Raw genomic sequence first — 26,777 nt, 5'->3', positions numbered from 1 at the left:
CTTTTGCTGGTCCTTGGTTGGACAAAGTTGCCCATAGAAACTGATCTTAAGTCAGTTAATTGTTACCCCCACTAATGGTGAAGGTTGAGAATGAGAGAGGGTAAGCTTCTACCCAGGGCCACTGTGTGCAGTGTGGACTGGAGAGCAACCATCCCACCACTTACCAAGTCAAACGGTTCTGCACACTGTTGCCCAGCCGCCTAATGAATGAATCCCCCGTTTAAAACATAACACACAGTACTACACTGTTTGAGCTGTGACATTTGAACTTCCCTGGTTTTAAGACATTTGGCTATACCATTGTTGCTTGAGTTTGTGCCCAGCATGGTGGGAATGTGTTCCTAATCAACTTAGTGTTCAGAGTTTTAAATACTATGGTTACGAAACTTAATGAGAAATATCAGATCGACAGAACATTCCAAATTTGATGCGAGTGTGTTTGTGTGTCAATAACCTTGCTCGCTAGGCTTGTAGTGGTACTACCACTGTCCAATATTGTGGCAAAGACGCACTGTGTTTTGGTGAATGTTTGCGACGGAGTAGTTCCACTTTCCTGTCTCTCCTTTTGTAATCCTCTCCTCCCTCTGTCTCCCAGGCCCCGGTTAAGAAGGGCATGTCACGGGTGGACAAACAGTTGCGTCGCTTCGCTGACATAAAGCGTATGACGAAGACGGGCCACGCGGTGAAGATCAGCGTCCAAGGCAACCGGATGCCCCTCTAATTTAAATGTTCTCTTTTTTTTCTTTTTCTTTTTTTACCTTTTTCGGCTAGGTTGAAAGCATAGCTTTCAATACATAGCTTTTACTAATCTAATAATATCAGAGGTGTGATTATTCCAAGGAAGGAAGGGAGGATGGAAGGATGCAATTATTTAAATAATTTGATTAGGGCCCGGATCCCAGTTCTGTGTGCTTTAGCCAACTCCTCTAACTTGACGATGGTGCATGACGATGGTCAAAGCGGTTTGTTGAAGCACATAGATGAGACCATGCTATCGTCAAACCCCCTCAGGCCAGCCTGAATGTATGATAGTGGTGTGGCTTCACCGTCTGGTTGGCTTTCGGTCCTCTAGAGATTCAATACGGAGTGTGGAAGATTGTTGTTTATAGCACGATTTTAAGGTAATTTCCAGTTGTGTCGACATGCAGCGTATACTTAACGTTGGCCTTAAATTTCTATAGCGCAGATTTTCCATGCTCTGTATTGAATGTACATTAGGCCTTTGTTTTACTTTGTTTCTGAAGAAGCTGTACAGACGTAGGAGCTGCCTGTATGTCTTGACTGTGTGCCGGTTGTTTCCGAAGTTACTTTCATAATAAAGAGGGTTTCACCAGATCTCTAGGTCGTCTTTATTTGAAACGTTACCTATGGCCTTGAGCTAGATTCCTCTCAATCTCATTTGGCCACTGTGGATGTCTTAAAAACATGATACATTGATTGGAGTGAACTATCACTTTAATGCACAATAAGTAGTTTTAAATAATTCAAACTATTTATTGCTAGTGGCAACTTATGTACTTTCACGAAACACTCCAACAAACTCCATTTAACAGCCCTAAAATTTGAAGCTTTGTATTACTTTGGGGGAAAAATTTTAAATGGGCGGTGAAACTGATCAAGTGCTCTCAGAACCAAATCTTACCTGGTTAATAATGTGCACAGTTTGTGTGTAAATTATGTTATTCACAATAAAATGAAATAAGGTAACTGAAGCACCAGGGTCATGTTCAGTGAATTTAAAACAGTCAGAAATGCATTTATCTAAACACATTGTTGCATTGTATTCTCCTGAACTCACCCCAGGTGCAATTTATATTTCATAATGCACTCAGGCATTTCTGTAAATCTCAAAGGATTGGATGTATCCTAAAATTCCCTCAGAGGTCAATTACAAGCGATTACTGTATTGCTAATACCTTGTTGGGGCTAGGGTTCCACTTGGAATTCATCATCAGCGCTCCCAATTTGGGCCTTACCCTTGTCCCCCAACCCTTCAATCTTTGCAGGTGTGTCATCAATATAGTAAAGGTCACCACTAAACTGCTTGCACCTATCCAGACCCTTCAGATGATCAGAGCTGCAATCATTGAAGGGTCAAGGGGTCGGGAATGAATTGGGATCGTCTCCGAGCTGCACCTCATTTATGTGTACTGTTATGCACCTGCCTTTCTATAGTATCTTGTATCCAGTGCAGGTAGTTCCCTAGCCGGGTGTAGATGCCATACTTCCCCTTGGTGGTACACTTCTCCCCCCAGCTCACCACCCCTGTGAGGAACCAGGTACCGCGGTAGTTGACCACAAAGGGACCCCCACTGTCCCCACTGCAGGCATCCAAGCTGGCCTCCAGGTAGCCTGCGCAGAACATGTTGTCCGTGATGACCTGCTCCGTTGAGCCGATGCACTTCTGCTGGTCGACCACGGGCAGAGTGACTTTCCTCAGGAAGCGTGAGGAGTGCCCCAGGTACTGTGTGGCGCCCCAGCCTGTGACCATGCCCCTCACATCCTCCCGCTGGAGATGGCTGGCCAGCTGACCATTGGGAAGGCAGGCGGGTACCGCCACGGGGCTCAGCACCACGGGGGAAGAGAGGTAGACTAGAGCAATGTCGCTGTCGAAAGTGTAGTCGTGGAAGTGAGGGTGGACAACGACCTTGGCCACCTTAATCTTCTGCTCATCTGGGTCGGGACGCTGCTTGTCATAGTCCCCTGTAAATCAGACAGACAGTTTAAACAGGCACAGTGGATCATCATGATCGACATGTTACACTCAATTCAAACTGCTGGAGCATTCAACAGTGTGCTGACTACTTCTAAACACGGGATCACATAGTCTCACCGATAGTCACATGGTCAGGGGTTTTATGCATGCAGTGTGCGGAACTGACCACCCAGCGCTGACTGATCAGAGTCCCCCCACAGAAGCCATATCCATCCTCCCTACAGAGCATGACCTGCAGGGTCATGGAACAGGTAGGACTAGTATTAGGGGTATGCCACAAACACTATTATCATCATACACTACATGCCCTATGATTTATGAGATTAGTGCCTGCAGTGCCACTGACGCCTTCCACGGTTCTGTCAGTAGGACACGCCATAGAAAACCGCCTTGTAACCAGATACAAAAACTTACTCATTGGACTTATTCAGGATCCTCACTTCTACAATTTTCTAAATTTCTGCAATATGTTTCTTAGACCACGACAATGCAGTTTTTAAAGCCGCTGCCTCCAGCACACTTACTCCCCCCTCCACCATTTCACTTTGTTCTGGACTGTTTCTTCCAATTTGTGCCTACTGAACACGACCCTGCTTACCACCCCTTAGCCCTGTGTGTTGTAGGCCTACCTGCCATGGGCTTCCTCCCTGCCTCTCCAGCTGCCCTCCTACTATCCGGGTTTCTTCATTAACGTCCTCCATGTACTCGGTGCTGTTCCCCCCTGGCTGGGTTGAGTTAATCGAAAGTAGGGTTGAGGTCGAGTTCCTTTCCCCCTCCGTGGTGATGGTGAGGTTCATGTCAGAGTGGCGGAAGGTCGGGGTGAAGGGCACGGACTCGTCCAGTAGAGAGCGGCGCAGCGAAGCCTCACTCTGCTTCTTCCCACAAGGGAACGCCACTGGCAATGACAATGTACAGTATAACCATCACATTGACTTGACACCTACTCATTCAGGGGTTTTTCTTTTTACTATCTTCTATATTGTAAAATAATAGACGTCAACTATGAAATGACATGTAGTAACCAAAAAAGTGTTGGAACAAATCAAAAGATATTTTCCTTGACAGCTTTGTACACTCAGCATGTGTGCCTTGTTAAATGTTCATTTGTGGAATTTCTGTCATCAATGCGTTTGAGCCAATCAGTTGTGTTGTGGCAGGGGTGGTATACAGAAGATGGGCCTATTTAGTAAAAGACCAACTCAAATAAGCAAAGAGAAACAATAGTCTATCATTGACTGACTTCATGTCTTAGTCATCTGAAAAATATCAAGAACTATTCTTCATGTGCAGTCGCAAAAACCATCAAGCGGTATGATGAAACTGGCTCTCATGAGGAGCGCCACAGGAAAGGACGACCCAGAGTTTCCTCTGCTGCAGAGGATAAGTTAGAGTTAACTGCACCTCCAGATAAATGCTTCACAGAGTTCAAGTAAAAGACATCTCAACATCAACTGTTCAGAGGAGACTGCGTGAATCAGGTGTTCATGGTCAATTTGCTGCAAAGAAACCACTACCAAAGGACACCAATAAGAAGAAGAGAGTAGGTGAACGGATGATCTCTTCAAGTGTGGTTCCCACTGTGAAGCATGGAGGAGGAGGTGTGACAGTGTCACCAGAAAAGCACCCCGACACCGTCTGATTTATTTAGAATTCAAGGCACACTTAACCAGCATGGCTACCTCAGCATTCTGCAGTGATACGCCATCCCATCTGGTTTGTGCTTAGTGGGACTATCAATTGTTTTTCAACAGGACAATGATCCAAAACACACCTCCAGGCTGTGTAAGGGCTATTTAACCAAGGAGAGTGGAGTGCTGCATTAGATGACCTGGCTTCCACAAACACCCAACCTCAACCGAATTGAGATGGTTTGGGATGAGTTGGACTGCAGAGTGAATGAGAAGCAAGTGCTCAGGATATGTTGGACGACTGTTGGAAAATAATTCCTCATGAAGCTGGTTGAGAGAATGCCAAGAGTGTGCAAAGCTGTCATCAATTCAAAGGGTGGCTACTTTGAAGAATCTAAAATAGAAAATATATTTTGATTTAACACTGTTTTGGTTACTACATGATTCCATATGTTATTTCATAGTTTTGATGTCTTCACTATTATTCTACAATGTAGAAAATAGTACAACATAAATAAAAACCCTTGAATGAGTAGGTGTGTCCAAACTTTTGACTGGCACTGTATATTTTTCAGTGCTTAGTCTACCTGTTTCAGAGCAGGTCTTGCCATCCTCATCTAACTGATAACCCTCTGCACAGCTGCACTGGACCCCTGTGGTGCGCTCCTGGTTGGTGCAGTAATGCAGACAGCCTCCATTTTTAAACTGGCACTCAAACACCTCTAGAGGAACAGAGCAAGGTTCAAAGGTCAACAAAAATACAAGTTTCTGGTATTAGAAGAGTAGAATAGAATTGACTCCTTAATTGTATTTTATTGAGCAGGCATTTAGCTGTCTTTTAAGGTGGTCATTTGAAACCTGAAGGGGTCCTACAGTGTCAATAAAAAATAGCTTATAAATATTTCCTATAAGTACAGTTTGCTAGCTAGGTTTTTTATTAGACGTCACAATTCTATTGTTTAATATGTCGGTTTTCCCTTAACTGTATGTGAGTAAAATGTGAATGTAAAGTAAGTTCTGCAAGTGGTTTTCCAACAACTGTTGTAAGTGGATGTGGTGCAGTCACATTCACAAAAGAATCCTCCGTGTCGTACAATGGTTGTCGACCAGAGGAGGCTGGTGGGAGGCGCTATGGTTAAATAAAAGGACATGTTCATTGTAATGACTGGAATGGAACTGAGTCAAATGTAATTTTCATACATTTGATCTGTTTAATACCGTTCCATTTATTCCATTCCAGCCTCCTATAGATCCTCCCACCAGCTTCCTCTGTTGTGGAATCTCCAGTGTCAATGGCACCAGTATTGTAGCAGAGCAATACTCAGTGTGGATTCTAGGCTATGACTGGGAGGGCCAGGATCCTGTAACTCAGGAAGTGAGAGTTTTTATAGGTCTATAGCTTTAGTTTCTAGACTATCATTACAGGAAAACACAGATGTATTATGACTATGGTTGCACATTTTGGGGAATATTCAGAGGTGGGAATTAATTGAAATATATGCAAATTCATGTTAATACCGTTTAAATGTATGTTTTTTGCATTAGTTATATTTACCATATCATATGGAAACATGAACCTTTCTACTTAAGTAGACATAATTGAAAATGATTAAATCCTTACAATAGAATTAAAATAACAATTTAGTTACGAATTTAACTTTAAGTTCAATCCAGGGAGAAGACATGGAAGCCTAAGAGGAAGACAACCAAAGCTTTAGTTTCTAGTGTATCATTTTACCGATGTATGTTGAAAACATTTTTGGGAGATGCAATGGATCATTGGGGATCATTGTTTTTCAGTGAAATCATTGCATGTGAAGAGTCAACTAATTTAATTAAATGTCCACCTCTTGAACACCAGACTGAGGCCTCATCTTCACTGTCCAACCTTGTTGAGGATGTGTGTGTGTGTTCCCAAACAAGGACCAGTTGCGCTCTGAGGTGGCTGATGTTGGTGGGATTATGGAGGTAACAAGGGAAAGAGCCTCAGATCCACAAAGTCCCTTCCAACTGATGAGATTGTCTTTTTACCTTTATTGAACTAGGCAAGTCAGCTAAGAACAAATTCTTATTTTCAATGACAGCCTATGAACAGTTAACTGCCTTGTTCAGGGGCAGAACAATTCTGGAATCGATCTTGCAACCTTCTGGTTACAAGTCCAACGCTCTAACCACTAGGCCCCAAATATGTTGGCACGACTGCCAAATTGCATCTCCATCCCAAAGCCCTTGCTTGGAAGTGTACTTAACCAGACTGCCAAGAATCTTGCCCTCATCCAGGCCAAGGTGGCGAGACAGTGTTGATCTCTGCACCAGACAGGATGCTCTTGCCAGCATACTTGGGATCCAACATGTACTCTGCGGCATGTATTGGCTTCAGGCAAAAGTCTTCACACTTTTTGATGTATTTCAGAACTGCAGTTTCCTCTGCTTGGAGCAACAGTGAAGTAGATAGAAAAGACACTTTGCTTGGTGAGGTAGATTGCTGCTATAACTTGATAACCATTTCCTTGGCTCTCTTGTAGAGTGTATCCATTGTTTTCAGTGCCATGATGTTCTTTAGGAGCAGATTCAATGCATGAGCAGCACAGCCAATGGGTATGATGTGAGGGTAGGACTCCTCCACTTGAGACCAAGCAGCCTTCATGTTCGCACCATTGTCTGTCACCAGTGCAATACCTTCTGTGGTCCAAGGTCATTGATGACTGCCTTCAGCTCATCTGCAATGTAGAGACCGGTGTGTCTGTCCCTTGTGTCTGTGCTCTTGTAGAATACTGGTTAAGGGGTGGAGATGATGTAGTTAATTGGGGCGGCAGGGTAGCCTAGTGGTTAGAGCTGTAACCGGAAGGTTGCAAGTTCAAACCCCCGAGCTGACAAGGTACAAATCTGTCGTTAACTGAACAGGCAGTTAACCCACTGTTCCTAGGCCGTCATTGAAAATAAGAATTTGTTCTTAACTGACTTGCCTAGTTAAATAAAGGTAAAAACAACAAAATTATTCCTTGCCCACAAACATTCGACCACCCATCAGATTTACATTGTCTGCTTTCTCTATGATTTGCTTGACCTTCACTTGAACTCTGCATCCATTACATTTTTAGATAAAGCATGTCTGCTTGAAGGAGGGGTGTATGCTGGGCAAAGAACATTCAGAAATCTCTTCCAATAGACATTGCCTGTGAGCACCTGAGGTGAACCAGTTGCATACACAGCTCGAGCAAGACATTCATCAAAATAAACTTCTGATTCCATGAGCTGTTGCTATCGATAAGGCGTCTGATTCATAATTTTCACCTCGAATAGAAGTAGAGGAACTTTTGTCAGAGGTTGTGAGTGTTGAGGGATCTTTATGCACTTGGCCAGATGATTCTGCATCTTTATTGCATTCTTCACATATGATTTGGCACAGTATTTGCAAATGTACACCGCTTTTCCTGCTACATTAGCTGCAGTGAAATGTCTCCACACATCAGATAGTGCCCGTGTCATTTTTCTGTAAAGATTAGAAAAAAATGAGTAAAAAATAACCAAATAGGCCTCCAGGGTGGCGCAGTGGTTAAGGGCGCTGTACTGCAGCGCCAGCTGTGCCGCCAGAGACTCTGGGTTCGCGCCCAGGCTCTGTCGGCTGCGACTGGGAGGTCCGTGGGGTGACGGACAATTGCCTAGTGTCGTCCGGGTTAGGGAGGGTTTGGCCGGTAGGGATATCCTTGTCTCATCACACACCGGCGGGCCGGGCGCAGTGCACGTTAACCAAGGTTGCCAGGTGCACTGAGTTTCCTCCGACACACTGGTGCGGCTGGCTTCCGGGTTGGATGCGCGCTGTGTTAAGAAGCAGTGCGGCTTGGTTGGGTTGTGTATCGGAGGACGCATGACTTTCAACCGTCGTCTCTCCCGAGCCCGTACGGGACATGTAGCGATGAGACAAGATAGTAGCTACTAACAATTGGATACCATGAAATTGGGGAGAAAAAAGGGTTAAAATTCACAAAAAAAATAAAAAAGAACCAAATACAATTCCATGTACAGATAAATAGTTAAGCAATTAGATTAAACAACTCCTTTGTAAGATACATGTTTTAAAATGAAACATGTATGGAAACAGGTGAATTAACACTCAGCAGGCTCAAGCAAGCTAAAAACCCACATGGTAGCAAAAACTAACTAGCAGAACAAGTAAAAAATATTTAAACACACTTTGCTGTAGGCTACTATTTACTAGTTAACAAAAAAATCATGTATTTCATATAAAATATATTCACCCCACCCAGTATTGTAATCAAAACTTACCAGAAAGCATGTAGTCCTTTGCTCAGACAGTGTAGTAGTGTGGGCTCATTAGTGTGCAAGATCTTGAGAATCAGCTGTACATGTGATGGAAGAATGCACTGTGCATGCAGAGGGTTGCAATTCCATTGAATTGGGGATAGTTTAACCAAAATATGCCACAAGAGCTAGATTTGCTTATAACATTCACTGTTATAAGCTAACTTTTTTGATGAATTTAAGCAAAATTCCCCAAATTCCAGGGCTTAACTTCCGGAAAGTTTCCAACCCCTCCCACCCCTATTATGATTGAGTAAAACTATACCTATTGCACAGGTTTTCCCATCGTAGCGTGGGGGACACAGACAGAGGTATCCATCCCGATCGATTGTGCAGATTCCTCCATTCTTACATGGGTTGTAGTGGCAAGGATTCAGATCTAATTCACAATTCATAGAGACATCTCATCACAAGCGTTCCTTTTAAGTGACTGTGGATTTTTGATGCAGTTTTTTAAATAACTGAAAATAATCTAATGACGCAATACCATACTCACTCTTATATCTATACCAAAACTCCATCTGTAAGAGAAGACCAAAGGGATACAGTCAGTTTGAATGTTCTTTTGAGCTTTATGAGCCTACTCCTCTGACTATCCTTGTCATTTAAGGCCCGGTTACACCTTGCTTTAACATGTGGTTTAGTGATGCGTGGGTTGACTCATCACCTGCTACGAGGTGGGTTTAGGCAGGCCGGTGGGTGAATAAAGAGAAAGCATTGCATAAAAAATGTAGAATTCCTGTGCAGTTCATATCTATAGGCTACATTGATGTTTTATTTCATTATTTTTTATCTGCCATAAGCGCTTAAGCCTCTTGACAAGGCTTCACTCCAACACGCTTGAACAAATTAGCAATTTAAAATTTTTCAACTGCTTAGCTAGCAGGGTTCTCGTTGCTCACCTTCCCAAAATTCCACGCTCACTTCTCTGCGTACCCTTGTTGTAAACAAATGGTTTCCAACCCCTCCCACCATGATGACTCCTTGCTGTCCCCAGTCCACCTGGCCCCATGCTGCTGCTCCAGTTTCAACTTCCACCTGACTGTGCTGCTGCTCCAGTTTCAACTGTTCTGCCTTATTATTATTCGACCATGCTGGTCATTTATGAACATTTGAACATCTTGGCCATGTTCTGTTATAATCTCCACCCGGCACAGCCAGAAGAGGACTGGCCACCCCACATAGCCTGGTTCCTCTCTAGGTTTCTTCCTAGGTATTGGCCTTTCTAGGGAGTTTTTCCTAGCCACCGTGCTTCTACACCTGCATTGCTTGCTGTTTGGGGTTTTAGGCTGGGTTTCTGTACAGCACTTTGAGATATCAGCTGAAGGGCTATATAAAAATAAATTTGATTTGATTTGATCGAACTTATGCTGAATTCGCAGAATCGCTTTAGTGGAAATGAAAACTGCCCTCAGTCTGCTACTCCGCGTAGCTGATTGGTCAGTTCACAATGCTAGTAAACCCTTGTTTCTCTTAGGCTTGCTTTAAAATGTGCACTTGCCTAGCTTGCTGGATCGCCTCAGCATCTGATGAAGATATAGCTAGCTACAGTCAGAGATAGGAGAAAAACTTGTAGCTAAAATCTTTGATGTTTTATTGATGGATTCTAAAAGAATATGAAGCAACATGAACGTCACTGACTGTGAGGACAGGTAGCATAGATAGCTAGCTACTGTATGCTAGCTAACTTTTCAGTTAACACAGTCATAACTACCTAGTTGCTCTAACTAATGCTCTATTGAAAGAGGCTTTCTCACTTCGATGACTGACTGGCTAAACTGAGGAAAGTCCAGCAACAGTGGTCCAAATCGAATTGACGGTACTGGAGGAGATTGCTGCCGTTTTACGGGCTCCTAACCAATTGTGCAATTCTGTGTTTTTTTTGCGTTTTTTGTAACTTATTTTTTGTTCATAATGTTTCTGCCAGTCTTCTGGATATCAGGACCAATGGAACATTAACTGTAATATCTTATGTTTAAACGACTCATGGCTGAACAACGACATGGATAACCTACAGCTGGCTGGGTTTTCAATCCATCGGCAAGACAGAACCAGCTGCCTCCGATAAGATCGGGGGTGGCAGTCTGTGCCTATTTGTAAATAACAGCTGGTGCATGAAATCTAATATTAAGGAAGTCTCAAGGTTTTGCTCACCTGAGGTAAAGTATCTCATGATAAGCTGTAGACCACACTATTTACCAAGAGAGTCTGTATTTTTCGTAGATGTCTATTTACCACCACAAACCGATGCTGGCATTAAGACAACCCTCAAAGAGCTGTATAAGGCCATAATCAGACAAGTAAATGCTCATCCAGAGGAGGCACTCCTAGTAGCCAGGGGACATTAATGCAGGGAAGCATAAAACCGTTTTACCTCTTTATACCAGCATGTTAAATGTGCAACCAGAGGGAAAAAAACTCTAGACCACCTTTACTCCACACACAGAGATGCGTACATAGCTCTCCCTCACCCTCCATTTGTCAAATCTGACCATAACTCTATCCTCCTGATTTCTAACTAAGTCACTGGTACGTCCTGCTTATCTCAATAAGGAAGTGGTCAGATGACGCAGATGCTAAGCTACAGGGCTGTTTTGCGAGCACAGACTGGAATATGTTCCGGGATTCTTCCGATGGCATTGAGGAGTACACCAATCAGTCACTGGCTTCATCAATAAGTGCATTGATGACGCTGTCCCCACAGTGACTGTACGTACATACCCCAAACCGAAACCATGGATTACAGAGCTAAAGTGTGGAGTTGGAGTCCCGCTTTCAAGGAGCGGGACTCTAACCCGGATGCTTATAAGAAATCCCACTATGCCCTCGATGAATCATCAAACAGGCAAAGCATCAGTACAGGACTAAGATTGAATCGCACTACACCGGCTCTGACGCTCGTCATTACAGACTACAAAGGGAAGCACAGCCGAGAGCTTCCCAGTGACACGAGCCTACCAGACCATGCTAAACTACTTCTATGCTCACTTCGAGGCAAATAATACTGAAACATGCATGACCAGCTATTCCGGAAGACTGTGTGATCACACTCTCCGCAGCTGATGTAAGTAAGACCTTTAAACAGGTCAACATTCATAAGGCCGCAGGGCCAGACGGATTACCAGGACGTGTACTGCGAGCATGCGCTGACCAACTGGAAAGTGTCTTCACTGACATTTTCAACCTCTCACTTGTCTGAGTCTGCAATGCCAACATGTTTTAAGCAGACCACCATAGTCCCTGTGCTCAAGGACACTAAGGTAACCTGCCTAAACGACTACCGACCCGCACACCTGCACTCACGTCTGCAGCCATGAAGGGGTTTGAAAGGCTGGTTATGGCATCAATATCACATCCCAGGAACCCTAGACCCACTCCAATTTGCATATACCGCCCCAACAGATTCACAGATGATGCAATCTCTATTGCACTCCACATTGCCCTTTCCCACCTGGACAAAAGGAACACCTATGTGAGAATGCTATTCATTGATGACAGCTCAGCGTTCAACACTCTGCAACTGGATTCTTGTCTTCCTGACAGGCCGCCCCCAGGTGGTAAGAGTAGGTAACAACACATCCACCACGCTGATCCACAACACAGGGGCCCCTCAGGGGTGCGTGCTCAGTCCCCTCCTGTACTCCCTGTTAACTCATGACAGCACAACCAGGCACGACTCCAACCCCATCATTAAATTTGCCTATGACACAACAGATCAGTAGGCCTGATCACCGACAACAACGAGACAGCCTATAGAGAGGATGTCATGTGGTGCCAGGACAACAACCTCTCCCTCAACGTGATCAAGACAAAAAGGAGATGATTGTGAACTACAGGAAAAAGAGGACCGAGCACACCCCCATTCTCATCGACTGTAGTGGAGCAGGCTGAGAGCTTCAAGTTCCTTGGTGTCCACATCACCAACAAACTAACATGGTCCAAACATACCAAGATTGTCGTGAAGAGGGTACGACCAAACCTATTCCCTTTCAGGAGACTGAAAAGATTTGGCATGGGTCCTCAGATCCTCAAGGTTCTACAGCTGCACCATCGAGAGGATCCTGAGTGGTTGCATCACTGCCTGGTATGGCAACTGCTCGGCCTCCGACCACAAGGCACTTGTGGGTAGTGCACAGAGGGTAGTGCGAACGGCCCAGTACATCACTGGGGCCAAGCTTCCTGCCATCCAGGACCTCTAGGCTATAGGCTATACTCGGCCTTGTCTCAGGATGGTAAGTTGGTGGTTGAAGATATCCCTCTAGTGGTGTGGGGGCTGTGCTTTGGCAAAGTGGGTGGGGTTATAGCCTTCCTGTTTGGCCCTGTCCGGGGGTGTCCTCGGATGGGGACACAGTGTCTCCTGACCCCTCCTGTCTCAGCCTCCAGTATTTATGCTGCAGTAGTTTATGTGTCGGGGGGCTAGGGTCAGTTTGTTATATCTGGAGTACTTCTCCTGTCCTATTCGGTGTCCTGTGTGAGGCAGGGAGAGATTAACCAAGCAAAGCCCTTAGGCTGAACATGCCTCTGCACCAAGAACAAATCAAATTATATTAGTCACATGTGCCAAATACAACAGGAAAATGCTTACGAGCCCCTTTATTACTATATGATTTATATTGCCTGAATACTCAATGATGATTATCACGTCAGTTATGTGTGCTTCTGTTAGGCTTGTGGTGAAATGTGTAACACCTTGATCTGTTTCACCTGTCTTTGTGATTGTCTCCACCCCCCTCCAGGTGTCGCCCATCTTCTCCATTATCCCTTGTGTGTTTATACCGGTGTTCTCTGTTTGTCTGTTGCCAGTTTGTATTGTTTCGTCAAGCATACCTGCGTTTTTCCCTCTGTTCCTGTCTCTCGGTTGTTCCTGTTTTCTAGTTTTCCCGGTTTGACCTTTTTTGCCTGCCCTGACCCCACCTGCCGTCCTGTACCTTTGCCCCACCTATCTGGATTATTGACCTCTGCCTACCCTGACCCTGCCTGCCATCTTGTACCTTTGCCCCACCTATCTGGATTATTGACCTCTGCCTACCCTGAACCTGCCTTCCGTCTTGTACCTTTGCCCCTCCTATCTGGATTACTAACCCCTGCCTGCCCTTGATCTGTCTTTTGCCTGCCCCTGTTGAATTAATAAACTGTTGTTAATTCGACATTGTCTGCATCTGGGTCTTATCTGAAACTTGATAAATGCATGTAATTTAAAGTCAATTTAGCAATTGAACAAAAATCCAATTCAATTTGAAAATGTTCCTAATTGCAAAAGCATGTAACAGAATTTGGATATTGCAGAACTGTAATTTACATGTAAATAAACATAACTCTGTTTTTAATTTTTAATACTGCAGATCGAATGCTCTGTGTGCCAGAGATGGTACCATTCAGCTTATCTGGGGATGACGAAGGACTTCAACAAAGCCAAAATAGAAATGATTGAATGGGGCCTCTTTGCTGTTAAATTAGAGACGTATAATTAAATGACTGTTGTGCCTTGTAACTACTTTAAGATGTGGAACTGTTGCACTAAAAATGCAAACATTGATTTGGCAGACAATATTCACATTTTTGGTGACTTTAATAATCACATGGATAAGTCCACAGAACCACTCCAAAGGGCTTTTGAAACAATCATCGACTCAGTGGGTTTTGTCCAACATGTCTCCGGACCTACTCATTGCCACAGTCATGCCCTGGATCTAGTTTTGTCCCATGGAATAAACATTGTGGATCTAAATGTTTTTCCTCATAATCCGGACTACCATTTTATTACGTTTGCAATCGCAACAAATAATCTGCTCAGACCCCAACCGAGGATCATCAAAAGCCATGCTATAGATTCTTGAACAACCCAGAGATTCCTTGATGCCCTTCCAGACTCCCTCCACCACCCAAGGACGTCAGAGTACAAACATTGGTTAACCACCTAACTGAGAATCTTAATTTAACTTTATACCCTAGATGGGGGTGGCAGGTAGCCTAGTGGTTAGAGCGTTGGACAAGTAACTGAAAGGTTGCAAAATTGAATCCCCGACCTGGCAATGAAAAAATCTGTTGTTCTGACTCTGAACAAGGCAGTCAACCCACTGTTCCTAGGCCATCATTGAAAATAAGAATATGTTCTTAACTGACTTGCCTCATTAAATAAAGGTAAAACAAAACAAATTCTAATAAAAAAGATGCAGCTGCACCCCTAAGAACTAAAAACATGTCACAAGAAGTTTGCTCCCTGGTATACAGAAAATACCCAATTCCTGAAGCAAGCTTCCAGAAAATTTGAATGGAAATGGCGCTCCACCAAACTGGAAGTCTTCCGACTAGCTTGGAACCGTGAAATTTCAAAGAGCCCTCACTGCTGCTCGATCATCCTATTTTTCCAATCAAATTGAGGAGATTAAGAACAATCCAAAATTGACTTTTGATACTGTCGCAAAGCTAACTAAATAGCAGCATTCAACAAGAGAGGATAGCTTTCTCTTTAGCGGTGATAAATTCATAAACTTTTTCAATTAAAAGATCACGATCATTAGAAAGCAAATTACGGACTCCCCTTTGAATCTGCGTATTTCTCCAAATCACAGTTGTTCTGAGTCTGCACAGAACTGCCAGGACCAATAATCAATGTAGACACTCAAGTTTTTAAAATCCTGTAACTCTTGACACATTCATTAAAATAGTCATGGCCTCTAAACTGTCAAGATGCATATAGGACCATATTCCAACTAAACTACTGAAAGAGCTACTTCCTGTGCTTGGCCCTCCTATGTTGAACATAATTAATGGCTCCACCGGATGTGTAAAAGTGTCAGTAATAAAGCATATCTTAAAAAAGCCAAACCTTGACCCCTGGAAAATTGAAAAAACAACTCAAAATCAAATAAAATCGAAATATATTTGTCACATGCGCCAAATACAACAGGTAGACCTTAGAGTGAAATGCTTATTTTACAAGCCCTTCACCAACAATGCAGTTTTAAGAAAATACCAAAAAAAATGTAAGAGATAAGAATGACCAATAATTAAAGTGCAGCAGTAAATAACAATACAGGGGGAACCGGTACAGAGTCAATGTACGGGGCACTGGTGTCGAGGTAATTGAGGTAATATGTACATGTAGGTAGAGTTATTAAAGTGACTATGCATAGATAATAACAGAAAGTAGCAGCAGCGTAGATGGGGGGGGGGGGACAATGCAAATAGTTTGTGTAGCCATTTGATTACCTGTACAGGAGTCTTATGGCTTGAGGGTAGAAGCTGTTTAGAAGCCTCTTGGACCTAGACTTGGCGCTCCGGTACCGCTTGCCATGCAGTAGCATGGAGAATAGTCTATGACTAAGATGGCTGGAGTCTGACAATTTTCAGAAGACACATAATGTATACGAAATGCTTCTGTCTGGTTTTAGACCCCATCATAGCACTGAGACTGCACACGTGAAGGTGGTAAATTACCTTTTAATGGCGTCAGACCAAGGCTCTGCATCTGTCCTCATGCTCCTTAGTGCTGCTTTTGACAACGTCAATCACCACATTCTTGTAGAGAGATTAGAAAGCCTAATTGGTCTACACGGACAAGTTCTTACCTAGTTTAGATATCGGTCGGAAAGATATCAGTTTGTCTCTGTGGATGGTTTGTCCTCTGATATATCAATTGTATGTTTCGGTGTTCCTCAAGGTTCCGTTTTAGGACCACTATTGTTTTCACTATATATTCAACCTCTTGGTGATATCATTCAGAAACACAATGTCAACTTTCACTGCTATGCGGACGACACACAGCTGTAAGTTTTCGATGAAACATGGTGAAGCCCCAAAATTGCCTACCCTGGAAGCCTGTGTTTCAGACATAAGGAAGTGGATGGCGGAATTTTTTAAAACTTTTAAACTCGGACAAAACAGAGATGAGAGGTCTAGGTAACAAGAAAAAAACAGATCTGCTGTTGGATCTGACAATTAATCTTGATGGTTGTACAGTTGTCTCGAATAAAACTGTGAAGGACCTTGGTGTTGCTCTGGACCCCGATCGCTCTTTTGACTAACATATGAAGAAAATTTCAAGGATAACATTTTTCCATCTTCGAAAACATAGCAAAAAACGTTTTGTCCAAAATGTATGCAGAAAAGCTAATCCATGCTTTTGTCACTTCTAGATTAGACTACTGCAATGCTCTACCCTCCGGCTATCAGAATAAAGAACTAAATATACTTCAGATAGTGCTAAACACGGCTGCTAGAATTCTGACTAGAACCAAAACATTTGATCATATTACTCCAGTGTTAGCCTCTCTACATTGGCTTCCTGTTAAGGCTAGGGCTGATTTCAAGGTTTTATTGCGAACCTGCAAAGCATTACATGGACTTGCTCCTACCGATCTCTCCGATTTGGTCCTGCCGTACATAACTACATGGTCACAAGACGCAGGCATCCTTATTGTCCCTAGAATTTGTAAGCAAACCGCTGGAGGCAGGTCCTTCACCTATAGAGCTAAATTTTTATGGAATGATCTGCCTAGAAATGTGAGAGCCGTAAGTCTTTACTGAAGAAGACATCTCTTCAGTAGGTCCTATGATTGAGTGTAGTGTGGCCCATGGGTGCGAAGGTGAACGACAAGCCACTGAAGCGACGAACTGCCCTTGCTGCCGCTGCCTGGCCGGCTGCCATCTCTCCTCTGGGATTCTCTGCGTCTGACCCTATTACGGGGCTGAGTCACTGGCTTACTAGTGCTCATCCATGCCGTCCCTGGGAGGGGTGCATCGCTTGAGTGGGTTGAGACACACGTGATCTCCCTGTCCGGTTTTGCACCCCTCGGGCTCGTGCGATGGAGGAGATCTTCATGGGCTATACTCAGTCTTGTCTCAGGGTTCAAAGTTGGTGGTCTATTGATAATCCTCTAGTGGTGTGGGGGCTGTGCTTTGGCAAAGTGGGTGGGGTTATATCCTGCTTGGTTGGCCCTATCTGATGGTATCATCGGAAGGGGCCACAGTGTCCCCCGACCCACCCCTATCTCAGTCTCCAGTATCTATGTTGCAATAGTCTATGTGCCGGGGGGCTTTGGTATCTTACATGTGTGATTTCACGAAAGTTTGATTTTTATAGTAATTTATTTGAATTTGGCGCTCTGCATTGTCTCTGGCTTTTGGCCAGGTGGGAAGCTAGCGTCCCACATATCCCAGAGATGTTAACACAGAGGCCCCAAAGGGGTTTGTGCTTAGTCCGCTCCTGTACTCCCTGTTCACCACGAGTGTGTGGCCACACACGACTCCAACACCATTATCAAGTTTGCTGATGACACAACGGTGGTAGGCCTGATCACTGGAGGCAATGAATCAGCCTACGGAGAAGAGGTCGGTGACTTGGCAGTGTGGTACCGGAGCAACAACCTCTCCCTCAAACTCAGCAAGTCCAAGGAGCTGATCATGGACTACAGGAAATGGGGTTGCAAGCACGCTCCCATCCACATTGCGGCAGTGGAGCAGGTAGACAGCTTCAAGTTCCTCGTTGTCAGTGCTTCTTCCCCCTCAGGAGGTTGAAAACGTTTGTCATGGGCAGTCTAATCCTGAAAAGGTTCCACAGCTGTACGATTGAGAGCATATTGACTGGCTGCATCACTGCTTGGTATGGCAATAGCACCGCCCTTGATCGCATGGTGCCACAGAGGGTTGTGTGGACTGTCCAGTACATCACTGGGGCCGAGCGCCCTGCGATCCAGGACCTCTATATCAGGCGTTGTGAAAAGAAGGCCCGGAAAATCGTCAGACTCCAACCACCCAAGCCATAGCCAATTTTCTCTGCTGCCGTACAGCAAGAGGTACCGGTGCATCAAGTCTGACAACAGCAGGCTCTTGAACAGCTTCTATCCCACAGCAATAGGACTGATAAATAGCTAACAAAATAGCTACACGGATTATCTGAGTTTAACTTGTATCTTTATTATTTAATCTTTGCACTCTCTATGCACACTCACAGGGCCCTTAAACACTCACACACACTGTCACTGCAACACACACAAACACTCAGTCCATAATTTGCTCACTCACACATATGCACATACTTTATACTACACACCCGCTCACATACAAGCTGCTGCTACTCTGTTTCTTATGTCCTGTTACCTAGTCCCCTTACCTCTATACATATCCACCTCCATCACTCCAGTATCCCTGCACATGTACATATGATATTGGATCTGACTTTTAAAATATTTCCTGTAATGTATGCATACTTACTTACTTTGTGTATTTCATATTTTCTATTCTCATTTTTTTTTTGTAATACATTGTCATTGATTATTTCATTGTTGGGTTTTGAGTTTGTTGGGTACTTGTGCATGTGACATTAAAACTTGAAACAAAGCTAGCCAATCAGAAACAACGGTTTACCAGCGCTGTGAACTGACCAATCAGCAATATGGAGTAGCAGACTGTTCTTAGTGCAGTTTCTGTTTCCACTAATGCGACTGCGCTAAATTTGTTGTTGGTGAAAACGCTATGTAAGCTTTTGGACCCAACTGTACATGCGCAAAATACACGCCAATCGCTTTAGAGAACATGGGCAGAAAAAGTGAACCTCTATCAACTGATGCAAAAAGGACAATGTCTGAGTTGAATTCAATAACAGAAAAGCTGTGAAATGGATAATTGAAAATAAAGAGAAGGGAGGGCCAGAACACTGTTTGGGAAAGATTTTGTTAAGTGGTTAAAGAAGATGATAGCAGTGCTGGCTTGATATGCATGATGATTTGGAGGCGCTATAAAAATTCAAGAGTCAAGATGGGGACTTAAAATATGGCTTGTCAAGGGAACAGTAGCCGAACTGAAATCTGGACACTGAATGTAGATCTTTAACCTTTCACATAGCCTAATCTAATATTAACTGCTGCAGAATTATAAGCATTTATTGCAGTAAAGTTATACACCAAATGTACATTTTGACTCTGGAAAAGGAGTGGAGAAATATTAATGATTTATTTCAGCATCTTGAGAGAATTAATACGTGGCTAGGGACCATCTGTAAGAGTGCAATCTTTATCAGCATCATACAAACTGATAGTATTTAAACCACATAAAATATGAAATCTTATCAAACATGTTAGGTCCTTTCACAGTTTTACATTTCCTTAAAGTCAAACTGGAAATTTCGCACAGAAAATCTTTCCATAAAAAAAAAAAAATTGCGATGTAAACTAGATTGAAGAATTCATAAATGTATTCTGGTGAGCAAGGGTTTATTAAGAGTTCTAGGGCAGTAATGACGGAAGAGAAACTACATGTATCTAATTATAGACAAATTGACTAACAAATAGCCTATCAAATGTCGGAAATTGTAAGCAGAAACATATCTAAATTAGGCTTCAAAAAATAATATCGTGCACCCCCTGTCAAAAATGTGTTATGCCGTCCATGTCTGTAAAGCACATCTTCAATCTGCCTGTTTGCAGGTTAGGGTCGGGTGCGGGACTCAAATTTTCACTTTAGAGTTGGGCGGCTGACCCGCACATCACTAATGTGGTTCTCTTTCAATTATTCTGTTTGACTAGTGGAATTCACCAGAATCTCCTAAGTAGCTTGAAGAACCAATCATACAGGTCGAATGGCGAATGAGGGAGTCCTTCCCCTCATACTAAAGAGCCACCCGCCTGTCCTCTGATCATTTTCGCCTCTCTTCTTCATAGAAGAGTTCTACTTAGCTCATCGCAGCATGACTTGATCTGTTTTCCTCTAACTGTTCAAAGGTGTGCTGTCAAGGTTACGGCACCGAGCGTGTTAGCCTCTCTACATTGGCTTCCTGTTAAGGCTAGGGCTGATTTCAAGGTTTTATTGCGAACCTGCAAAGCATTACATGGACTTGCTCCTACCGATCTCTCCGATTTGGTCCTGCCGTACATAACTACATGGTCACAAGACGCAGGCATCCTTATTGTCCCTAGAATTTGTAAGCAAACCGCTGGAGGCAGGTCCTTCACCTATAGAGCTAAATTTTTATGGAATGATCTGCCTAGAAATGTGAGAGCCGTAAGTCTTTACTGAAGAAGACATCTCTTCAGTAGGTCCTATGATTGAGTGTAGTGTGGCCCATGGGTGCGAAGGTGAACGACAAGCCACTGAAGCGACGAACTGCCCTTGCTGCCGCTGCCTGGCCGGCTGCCATCTCTCCTCTGGGATTCTCTGCGTCTGACCCTATTACGGGGCTGAGTCACTGGCTTACTAGTGCTCATCCATGCCGTCCCTGGGAGGGGTGCATCGCTTGAGTGGGTTGAGACACACGTGATCTCCCTGTCCGGTTTTGCACCCCTCGGGCTCGTGCGATGGAGGAGATCTTCATGGGCTATACTCAGTCTTGTCTCAGGGTTCAAAGTTGGTGGTCTATTGATAATCCTCTAGTGGTGTGGGGGCTGTGCTTTGGCAAAGTGGGTGGGGTTATATCCTGCTTGGTTGGCCCTATCTGATGGTATCATCGGAAGGGGCCACAGTGTCCCCCGACCCACCCCTATCTCAGTCTCCAGTATCTATGTTGCAATAGTCTATGTGCCGGGGGGCTTTGGTATCTTACATGTGTGATTTCACGAAAGTTTGATTTTTATAGTAATTTATTTGAATTTGGCGCTCTGCATTGTCTCTGGCTTTTGGCCAGGTGGGAAGCTAGCGTCCCACATATCCCAGAGATGTTAACACAGAGGCCCCAAAGGGGTTTGTGCTTAGTCCGCTCCTGTACTCCCTGTTCACCACGAGTGTGTGGCCACACACGACTCCAACACCATTATCAAGTTTGCTGATGACACAACGGTGGTAGGCCTGATCACTGGAGGCAATGAATCAGCCTACGGAGAAGAGGTCGGTGACTTGGCAGTGTGGTACCGGAGCAACAACCTCTCCCTCAAACTCAGCAAGTCCAAGGAGCTGATCATGGACTACAGGAAATGGGGTTGCAAGCACGCTCCCATCCACATTGCGGCAGTGGAGCAGGTAGACAGCTTCAAGTTCCTCGTTGTCAGTGCTTCTTCCCCCTCAGGAGGTTGAAAACGTTTGTCATGGGCAGTCTAATCCTGAAAAGGTTCCACAGCTGTACGATTGAGAGCATATTGACTGGCTGCATCACTGCTTGGTATGGCAATAGCACCGCCCTTGATCGCATGGTGCCACAGAGGGTTGTGTGGACTGTCCAGTACATCACTGGGGCCGAGCGCCCTGCGATCCAGGACCTCTATATCAGGCGTTGTGAAAAGAAGGCCCGGAAAATCGTCAGACTCCAACCACCCAAGCCATAGCCAATTTTCTCTGCTGCCGTACAGCAAGAGGTACCGGTGCATCAAGTCTGACAACAGCAGGCTCTTGAACAGCTTCTATCCCACAGCAATAGGACTGATAAATAGCTAACAAAATAGCTACACGGATTATCTGAGTTTAACTTGTATCTTTATTATTTAATCTTTGCACTCTCTATGCACACTCACAGGGCCCTTAAACACTCACACACACTGTCACTGCAACACACACAAACACTCAGTTTTCCTCTAACTGTTCAAAGGTGTGCTGTCAAGGTTACGGCACCGAGCGCACGATTTATCAGCTCTAATCTTTTGTGTTGGGAGTCTTTACCGAAAGGAAAAGTTTTAGCTTTGGGTAACAATTTGCTTCACCGCAAGGCTAGCTATCCTACCAACTGTTTTTTCTACCTGGAAGGGTAGAATTACTAGTTCGCTCTCTAGTTTAGCTCAACCCACTAACGTCATTAACTAGGCCGACTGTTCTAGCGTCACTGTTTATTGGTCAAGAGCCACGCTTTTGTTCGTCATAAGACCAACATAGCTCTAACTTTGTCCTAACTAGCTAGGCTACTAGCCCACATGGTGAATGATAGCTATGTTCACATTGTTAAAGGGTTAGCTTCTCTGGCTAGCACTGTGCTAACTAGCTAGGCTACTAAGCCCAAGTGGCGAACGCTGGTTATGCCTCACTTTGTTCTCGGATTAGCTGTTTTCTGAAGCCATGGAACATTGGCTCAGAGGGCACCAAGCAAGGCCCCGGCCCCTGTCCCAGCACCGGCACATCCATGCCTATGTGGGGCGACCATTTCGGGCATGGTGTCGAACACGCAGAAGCAGCATTCAACGACCACCGCTCATGCATCCATTGCAAAGTTTTGCTGCTAACACACTCCACCAAAGAGTGTGCAGAGTTGCCCAACGTAGTTCATCTCCTACTCTTAAATCGAGTGGGGAGACTGCTTCGCAGCCCTCATGGGCTGGCATCTTGCTAGGCTACCCCGAGGACATTCACGCAATTTTCCCAGGCTTGGCTCCAGTGGAGGGGGGAAGAGGACGAGGCGCAAGCCACTCGGCCCTCTTCTGCCCTTAGCAGAGCATCAATGGCAGATTAGATATTTGCTCATTGATGTCTGCAAACAGGCAGCTGAGCCTTGCCATGAGCCTTGCAGTGGTTGGGGAGAGAGCCCTGTGGCTCAACCTGTCCAGCCTGTTGGACGCTCATTTTCACTTAAGCATCCTGCCAACACACAGGTTTCTGAAGTTTGCTTTTCAGGGCACAGCCTACAAATACCTCGCTGTCCCATTCGGGCTAGCGTTAACTCCCTGAACATTCAGCAGGTGTGTAGAGGCAGCTTTCTCACCCCTAAGAAACAAGGGGCTAAGAATCTATGCCTACATAGATGATTACCTGCTTTACTCCCTGTCCTGGGAGGAAACGGTATGAGACACAACTGAAAAAGAGGTGTTCGGTGCCAACACAGAAAATAGAATACATAGGTGTAAGGATTCTCTCTCTGATCAGGCAACACCAGGAAGACCGCTTTGCATCTATCTGACAGTGCCTCTCCCTGTTCTGCAGAGGGTGCTCGGTCATGTTGGGTAGGACCACTTTGCCTACTAAGGTTGATAGACTTCCAGTGCTGGGTGTTTTGCCCAACGCCTGTGTGCATTGATATCTTTGTATGGCAAGAAAACACATTCTGCCCGATGCTTTTCAAGCTAGCAGGAGACACACCACTGGGAGTGGGGACGAGCTGGCACAACCTTGGCCAAGGGTGTTGCTTTACACTTTTCCTCCCCTCAGCCTCACTACCCATTCTGGCCAGAGTGAGGAAAAAGGGCTTATCCCTTATCTTGATAGCCCGTCGATGGCAAGGCAAGCTCTGGATAGCGTAGATCACTCCCCTGCTATACAACAAGCCTTGTCAACTACAGTTTACACAGGGATCTGCTGACCCAAGCAAACAGAAAGATTTTCCTCCCTCACCCGGAAAACATGGCCCTCTGGACCTGACCCGTGAGAGGTTAAATCTGGATGCGACTGGCTTGCCTCTTGTAGTCATTGAGACAATCCAGAGTGCTAGGGCCCCCTTTACAAGCTCACTGTATGGAAATAAGTGGTGCGTTTTTTAGAAGTGGTGTGAAAAAACAGATAATTCCTTACCAGTACTCTGTATCTGAGGTTTTATACTTCTTGCAGGACCTTTGGGACAGAGGGAAGGCTTTCTTCACTGTCTAAGGTCTATCTAGTAGCTATCTCGACCAGTCATATAGGCTTTGTCAAGAACACGGTAGGAAAACAAACCGTTATGTCATTTCATGAAGGTGGCACGTCGCTTATGTCCAGTTCCCAAGCCTTTAGCCTCATCATGGGATTTGTCTATTGTGCTTGAGGCTATTTCACAGCAGCCTTTTGAGTCGTTGGAATGTGCGGAGATTAAATAGCTTTCCTTTTAAACCACATTAAGTGAGCTAAATGCACTGTCCGTTCACTATTCGCGCCGGCAGTATGCCCAGGGCTTTTCCACGGTCACCTTGTTGCCCAACTCCGCATTTATGCCCAAGGTTAGTGGTACTTACAATTGTCTCGCCTTGAAGCTTGTGGATTACCACAAGCCAGTTTTCCTTTCTATGGAAAAGGAGCGGCTGCACAGTTTGTGTCCAGTACGCACGCTGCACATATACTTGGATAGGATGAGAGCTTTGCGCAAGCAACTGTGTCCTGCAAAAGGAGGCCCCTCTCTTGTCAAAGGTTATCACATATTGTGGAAGCTATTATATTGGTCTATAAAAGCAAGGGGTTAAAGCCTCCAGAGGGCCTAAAGGCTCACTCCACCAGAGCCATGGCTACCTCTTAGGCACGGTTCAAAGGCATGTCCTTGCAGGAGATTTGCGATGTGTCACTGCACCCTCTTTGGCGCATATTGTCCTTAGTGACGGGGCCTCTGAGGGTTGATGTTGAGACTACCTGGCTTCGGAGAGCGTGTGCGATACGGGAGTTAGCCATATCCCAATAGTGAGATATCGAAACTAATAATTGAAAGAAAACTAAAGGCTACTTATGCAACTCCGGTCCTTTGATAATATGAGTGAGACGGCTCACCACGTTTTCCTTCTTGCAAGAGTGTGAGGAAGTTCGGTATGCTCGAGAATGATCTGAGGGCAGGCGGGTGGCTCTTCAGTATGAACGGTGGTATATGATTGGTTCTTCGAGATACTTAGGAGGTTAATTGGTTAATTCCACTAGTGAGATGTCGCGCTCATAATATCAGAGAACCGGAGTCACGCAAGTAACCTTAAGTTTGTCTTCCAGTCAAGATGATCCAATCACTATCTAATCAAGGCTCAGTAAGTCTATACACGGTATTAAGATGTATCTCTTATTGGTCCACTGTGTCCAGATGAGGGCACAATCAGAATGTGATCAAAATCCTGACATAGGACACGTTAGTGCAAACTGCGAAGTATGAACAGAGCGTTCATAAGCTCTGGTCCAGGGGGCTCGTGCGAATTCCCTGCACCAGAGCTTTCATGTGATGGAGCTGTTCTAGTACCGTCTTCTCCTTGGTCTGGAAGATCTCAGCAGCCTCCTCCTGGGAACAGGTCTCCTCATAGCACTCCCGCTCCAGGTTGCCGGGCATCATCTCCTCAAGGAAGAAGTTGGCCCTGGGCCGCCGGGGCCCTCGGAGCAGCTGCACTGCATGCCTCTGCTCCAGAAACACTGTACAACAGAGTAGGGTGAAGTTGCCCCTAAATGTTGATTTTGGGTCAGTTTAGAATTTTCCCCACTTATGGTTAAGGTTAGGATTGAGGGAGGGGAAGCTGATCCTTGATCTGTACCTAAGGGAAATTTCACCCCAGAGTCACTGCAGTCCTGTGTAGTTCAGTTGGTAAGAGCATGATGCTGACAATGACAGGGTTGTGGGTTCAACTCCAACACATAAATGTAGGCCCATGTACTGTAAGCTTCTTTCATGAAAAAAAAGTGTCTGAGTGGCATTCATATACAATACTGATGTCTGTAACCCATTGACAAGAGCCTCGAGCAGAGATTTGCTGGTTTTAGTTGTGTAGCTTAATCATATCACTGAACTGAGTTCCATTTTAAGTTACTGGAGTGAGAATATCAACCATGTTCGACACCCATCACAAATGTAAATATCTCATCAAGTTTCTAGTAAGCTAGAATTGAGGTAGGTGGTTTAATTACAGATTGCAAATACAGTACAATAAATGGGCACTTTCCACTGACTACAAGGTGAAGGGTTACCTTTTGATTCAAACAGGGAACCGACTGAGACCAGAAGTACTGTGAGGAGCCAACCGTCAGACTGCGACATCTCTCCGCTCCAGGTAGAAGTTGAAGGGATTGAACTGGGATCAGCAAGGTTCACTAATCTAGATTTTAGTTATGAAAGAGAACCTACCGTTTTCTGTGGGTGTCTGCTAAAATGGTGGCTTTTCTCCACAAGCTCGGCAATTGATCTTTAACTAGATTCTAAATATTGACACAGTGGCACTAGCCAGGGCAGCATTCAAGTCACTCAACAGTTTTGCACTACTCATCATACTCATGTGTCTGATTCTAAAGTATCATGAGACAATCTTTTATTGAGAAACACATTTTTATCTGCCATAGTTCTGAATTGTGGCCAGGGAATACTCAGCACAATGTTTCACCTGCAACTTATGAACTAAACCTTTTTAAAACAATTTCAATCTTGAATGTAATCCACGTGAATGGAATTACTAAAGAAACACCCAACTCAAACAGACAATTTTTATTTTTATTACAGGATGGTGATATTTCACTGTATAGGGGCTAGTGGTCGAGTTGAGATTCAGGATATAACATGG

The 26,777-nt window shown here is 44.6% G+C and overlaps 2 protein-coding genes across 7 annotated transcripts in view; one reads left to right on the top strand and one right to left on the bottom strand.

Annotated features, from left to right (window-relative positions):
* Positions 1–1,335, top strand: part of iws1 (interacts with SUPT6H, CTD assembly factor 1) — a 34,749-nt gene extending 33,414 nt beyond the window's left edge. For 5 of the 6 annotated variants that reach the window (XM_031790353.1, XM_031790354.1, XM_020503936.2 and 2 more), the window contains one exon: positions 596–1,335. In XM_031790353.1, the coding sequence (XP_031646213.1) occupies positions 596–721 (126 nt within the window). In that variant the 3' untranslated portion in view covers positions 722–1,335. The remainder of the gene's footprint in view (positions 1–595) is intronic. The other variant, XM_031790351.1, reaches the window with a different exon arrangement.
* On the bottom strand, positions 1,331–26,388 carry LOC109906297 (coagulation factor X-like). Its single transcript, XM_031790355.1, has 8 exons — positions 26,191–26,388; positions 25,475–25,641; positions 9,164–9,188; positions 8,933–9,046; positions 4,932–5,066; positions 3,346–3,611; positions 2,834–2,948; positions 1,331–2,703 (listed from the first exon to the last, which is right to left on the bottom strand). Exons 1-8 carry the CDS (start codon positions 26,258–26,260, stop codon positions 2,138–2,140), a joined length of 1,458 nt encoding a protein of 485 aa, XP_031646215.1. The 5' UTR covers positions 26,261–26,388; the 3' UTR covers positions 1,331–2,137.
* Between the last annotated feature and the right edge of the window lie 389 nt (positions 26,389–26,777).

The sequence above is a fragment of the Oncorhynchus kisutch genome, linkage group LG15, assembly GCF_002021735.2.
Source record: "Oncorhynchus kisutch isolate 150728-3 linkage group LG15, Okis_V2, whole genome shotgun sequence".
Lineage (NCBI taxonomy): Eukaryota > Metazoa > Chordata > Actinopteri > Salmoniformes > Salmonidae > Oncorhynchus > Oncorhynchus kisutch.
This window is presented reverse-complemented; position numbering and strand designations above follow the sequence as displayed.

Coding starts and splice junctions, on each gene's coding strand:
- LOC109906297 (XM_031790355.1), bottom strand. CDS start 26,260: ATGTCGCAGTCTGACGGTTGGCTCCTCACAGTACTTCTGGTCTCAGTC. Junction 25,642..26,190: donor TTCCCTGTTTGAATCAAAAG/GTAACCCTTCAC, acceptor TCTGTTGTACAG/TGTTTCTGGAGCAGAGGCAT. Junction 3,612..4,931: donor CAAGACCTGCTCTGAAACAG/GTAGACTAAGCA, acceptor TGTCATTGCCAG/TGGCGTTCCCTTGTGGGAAG.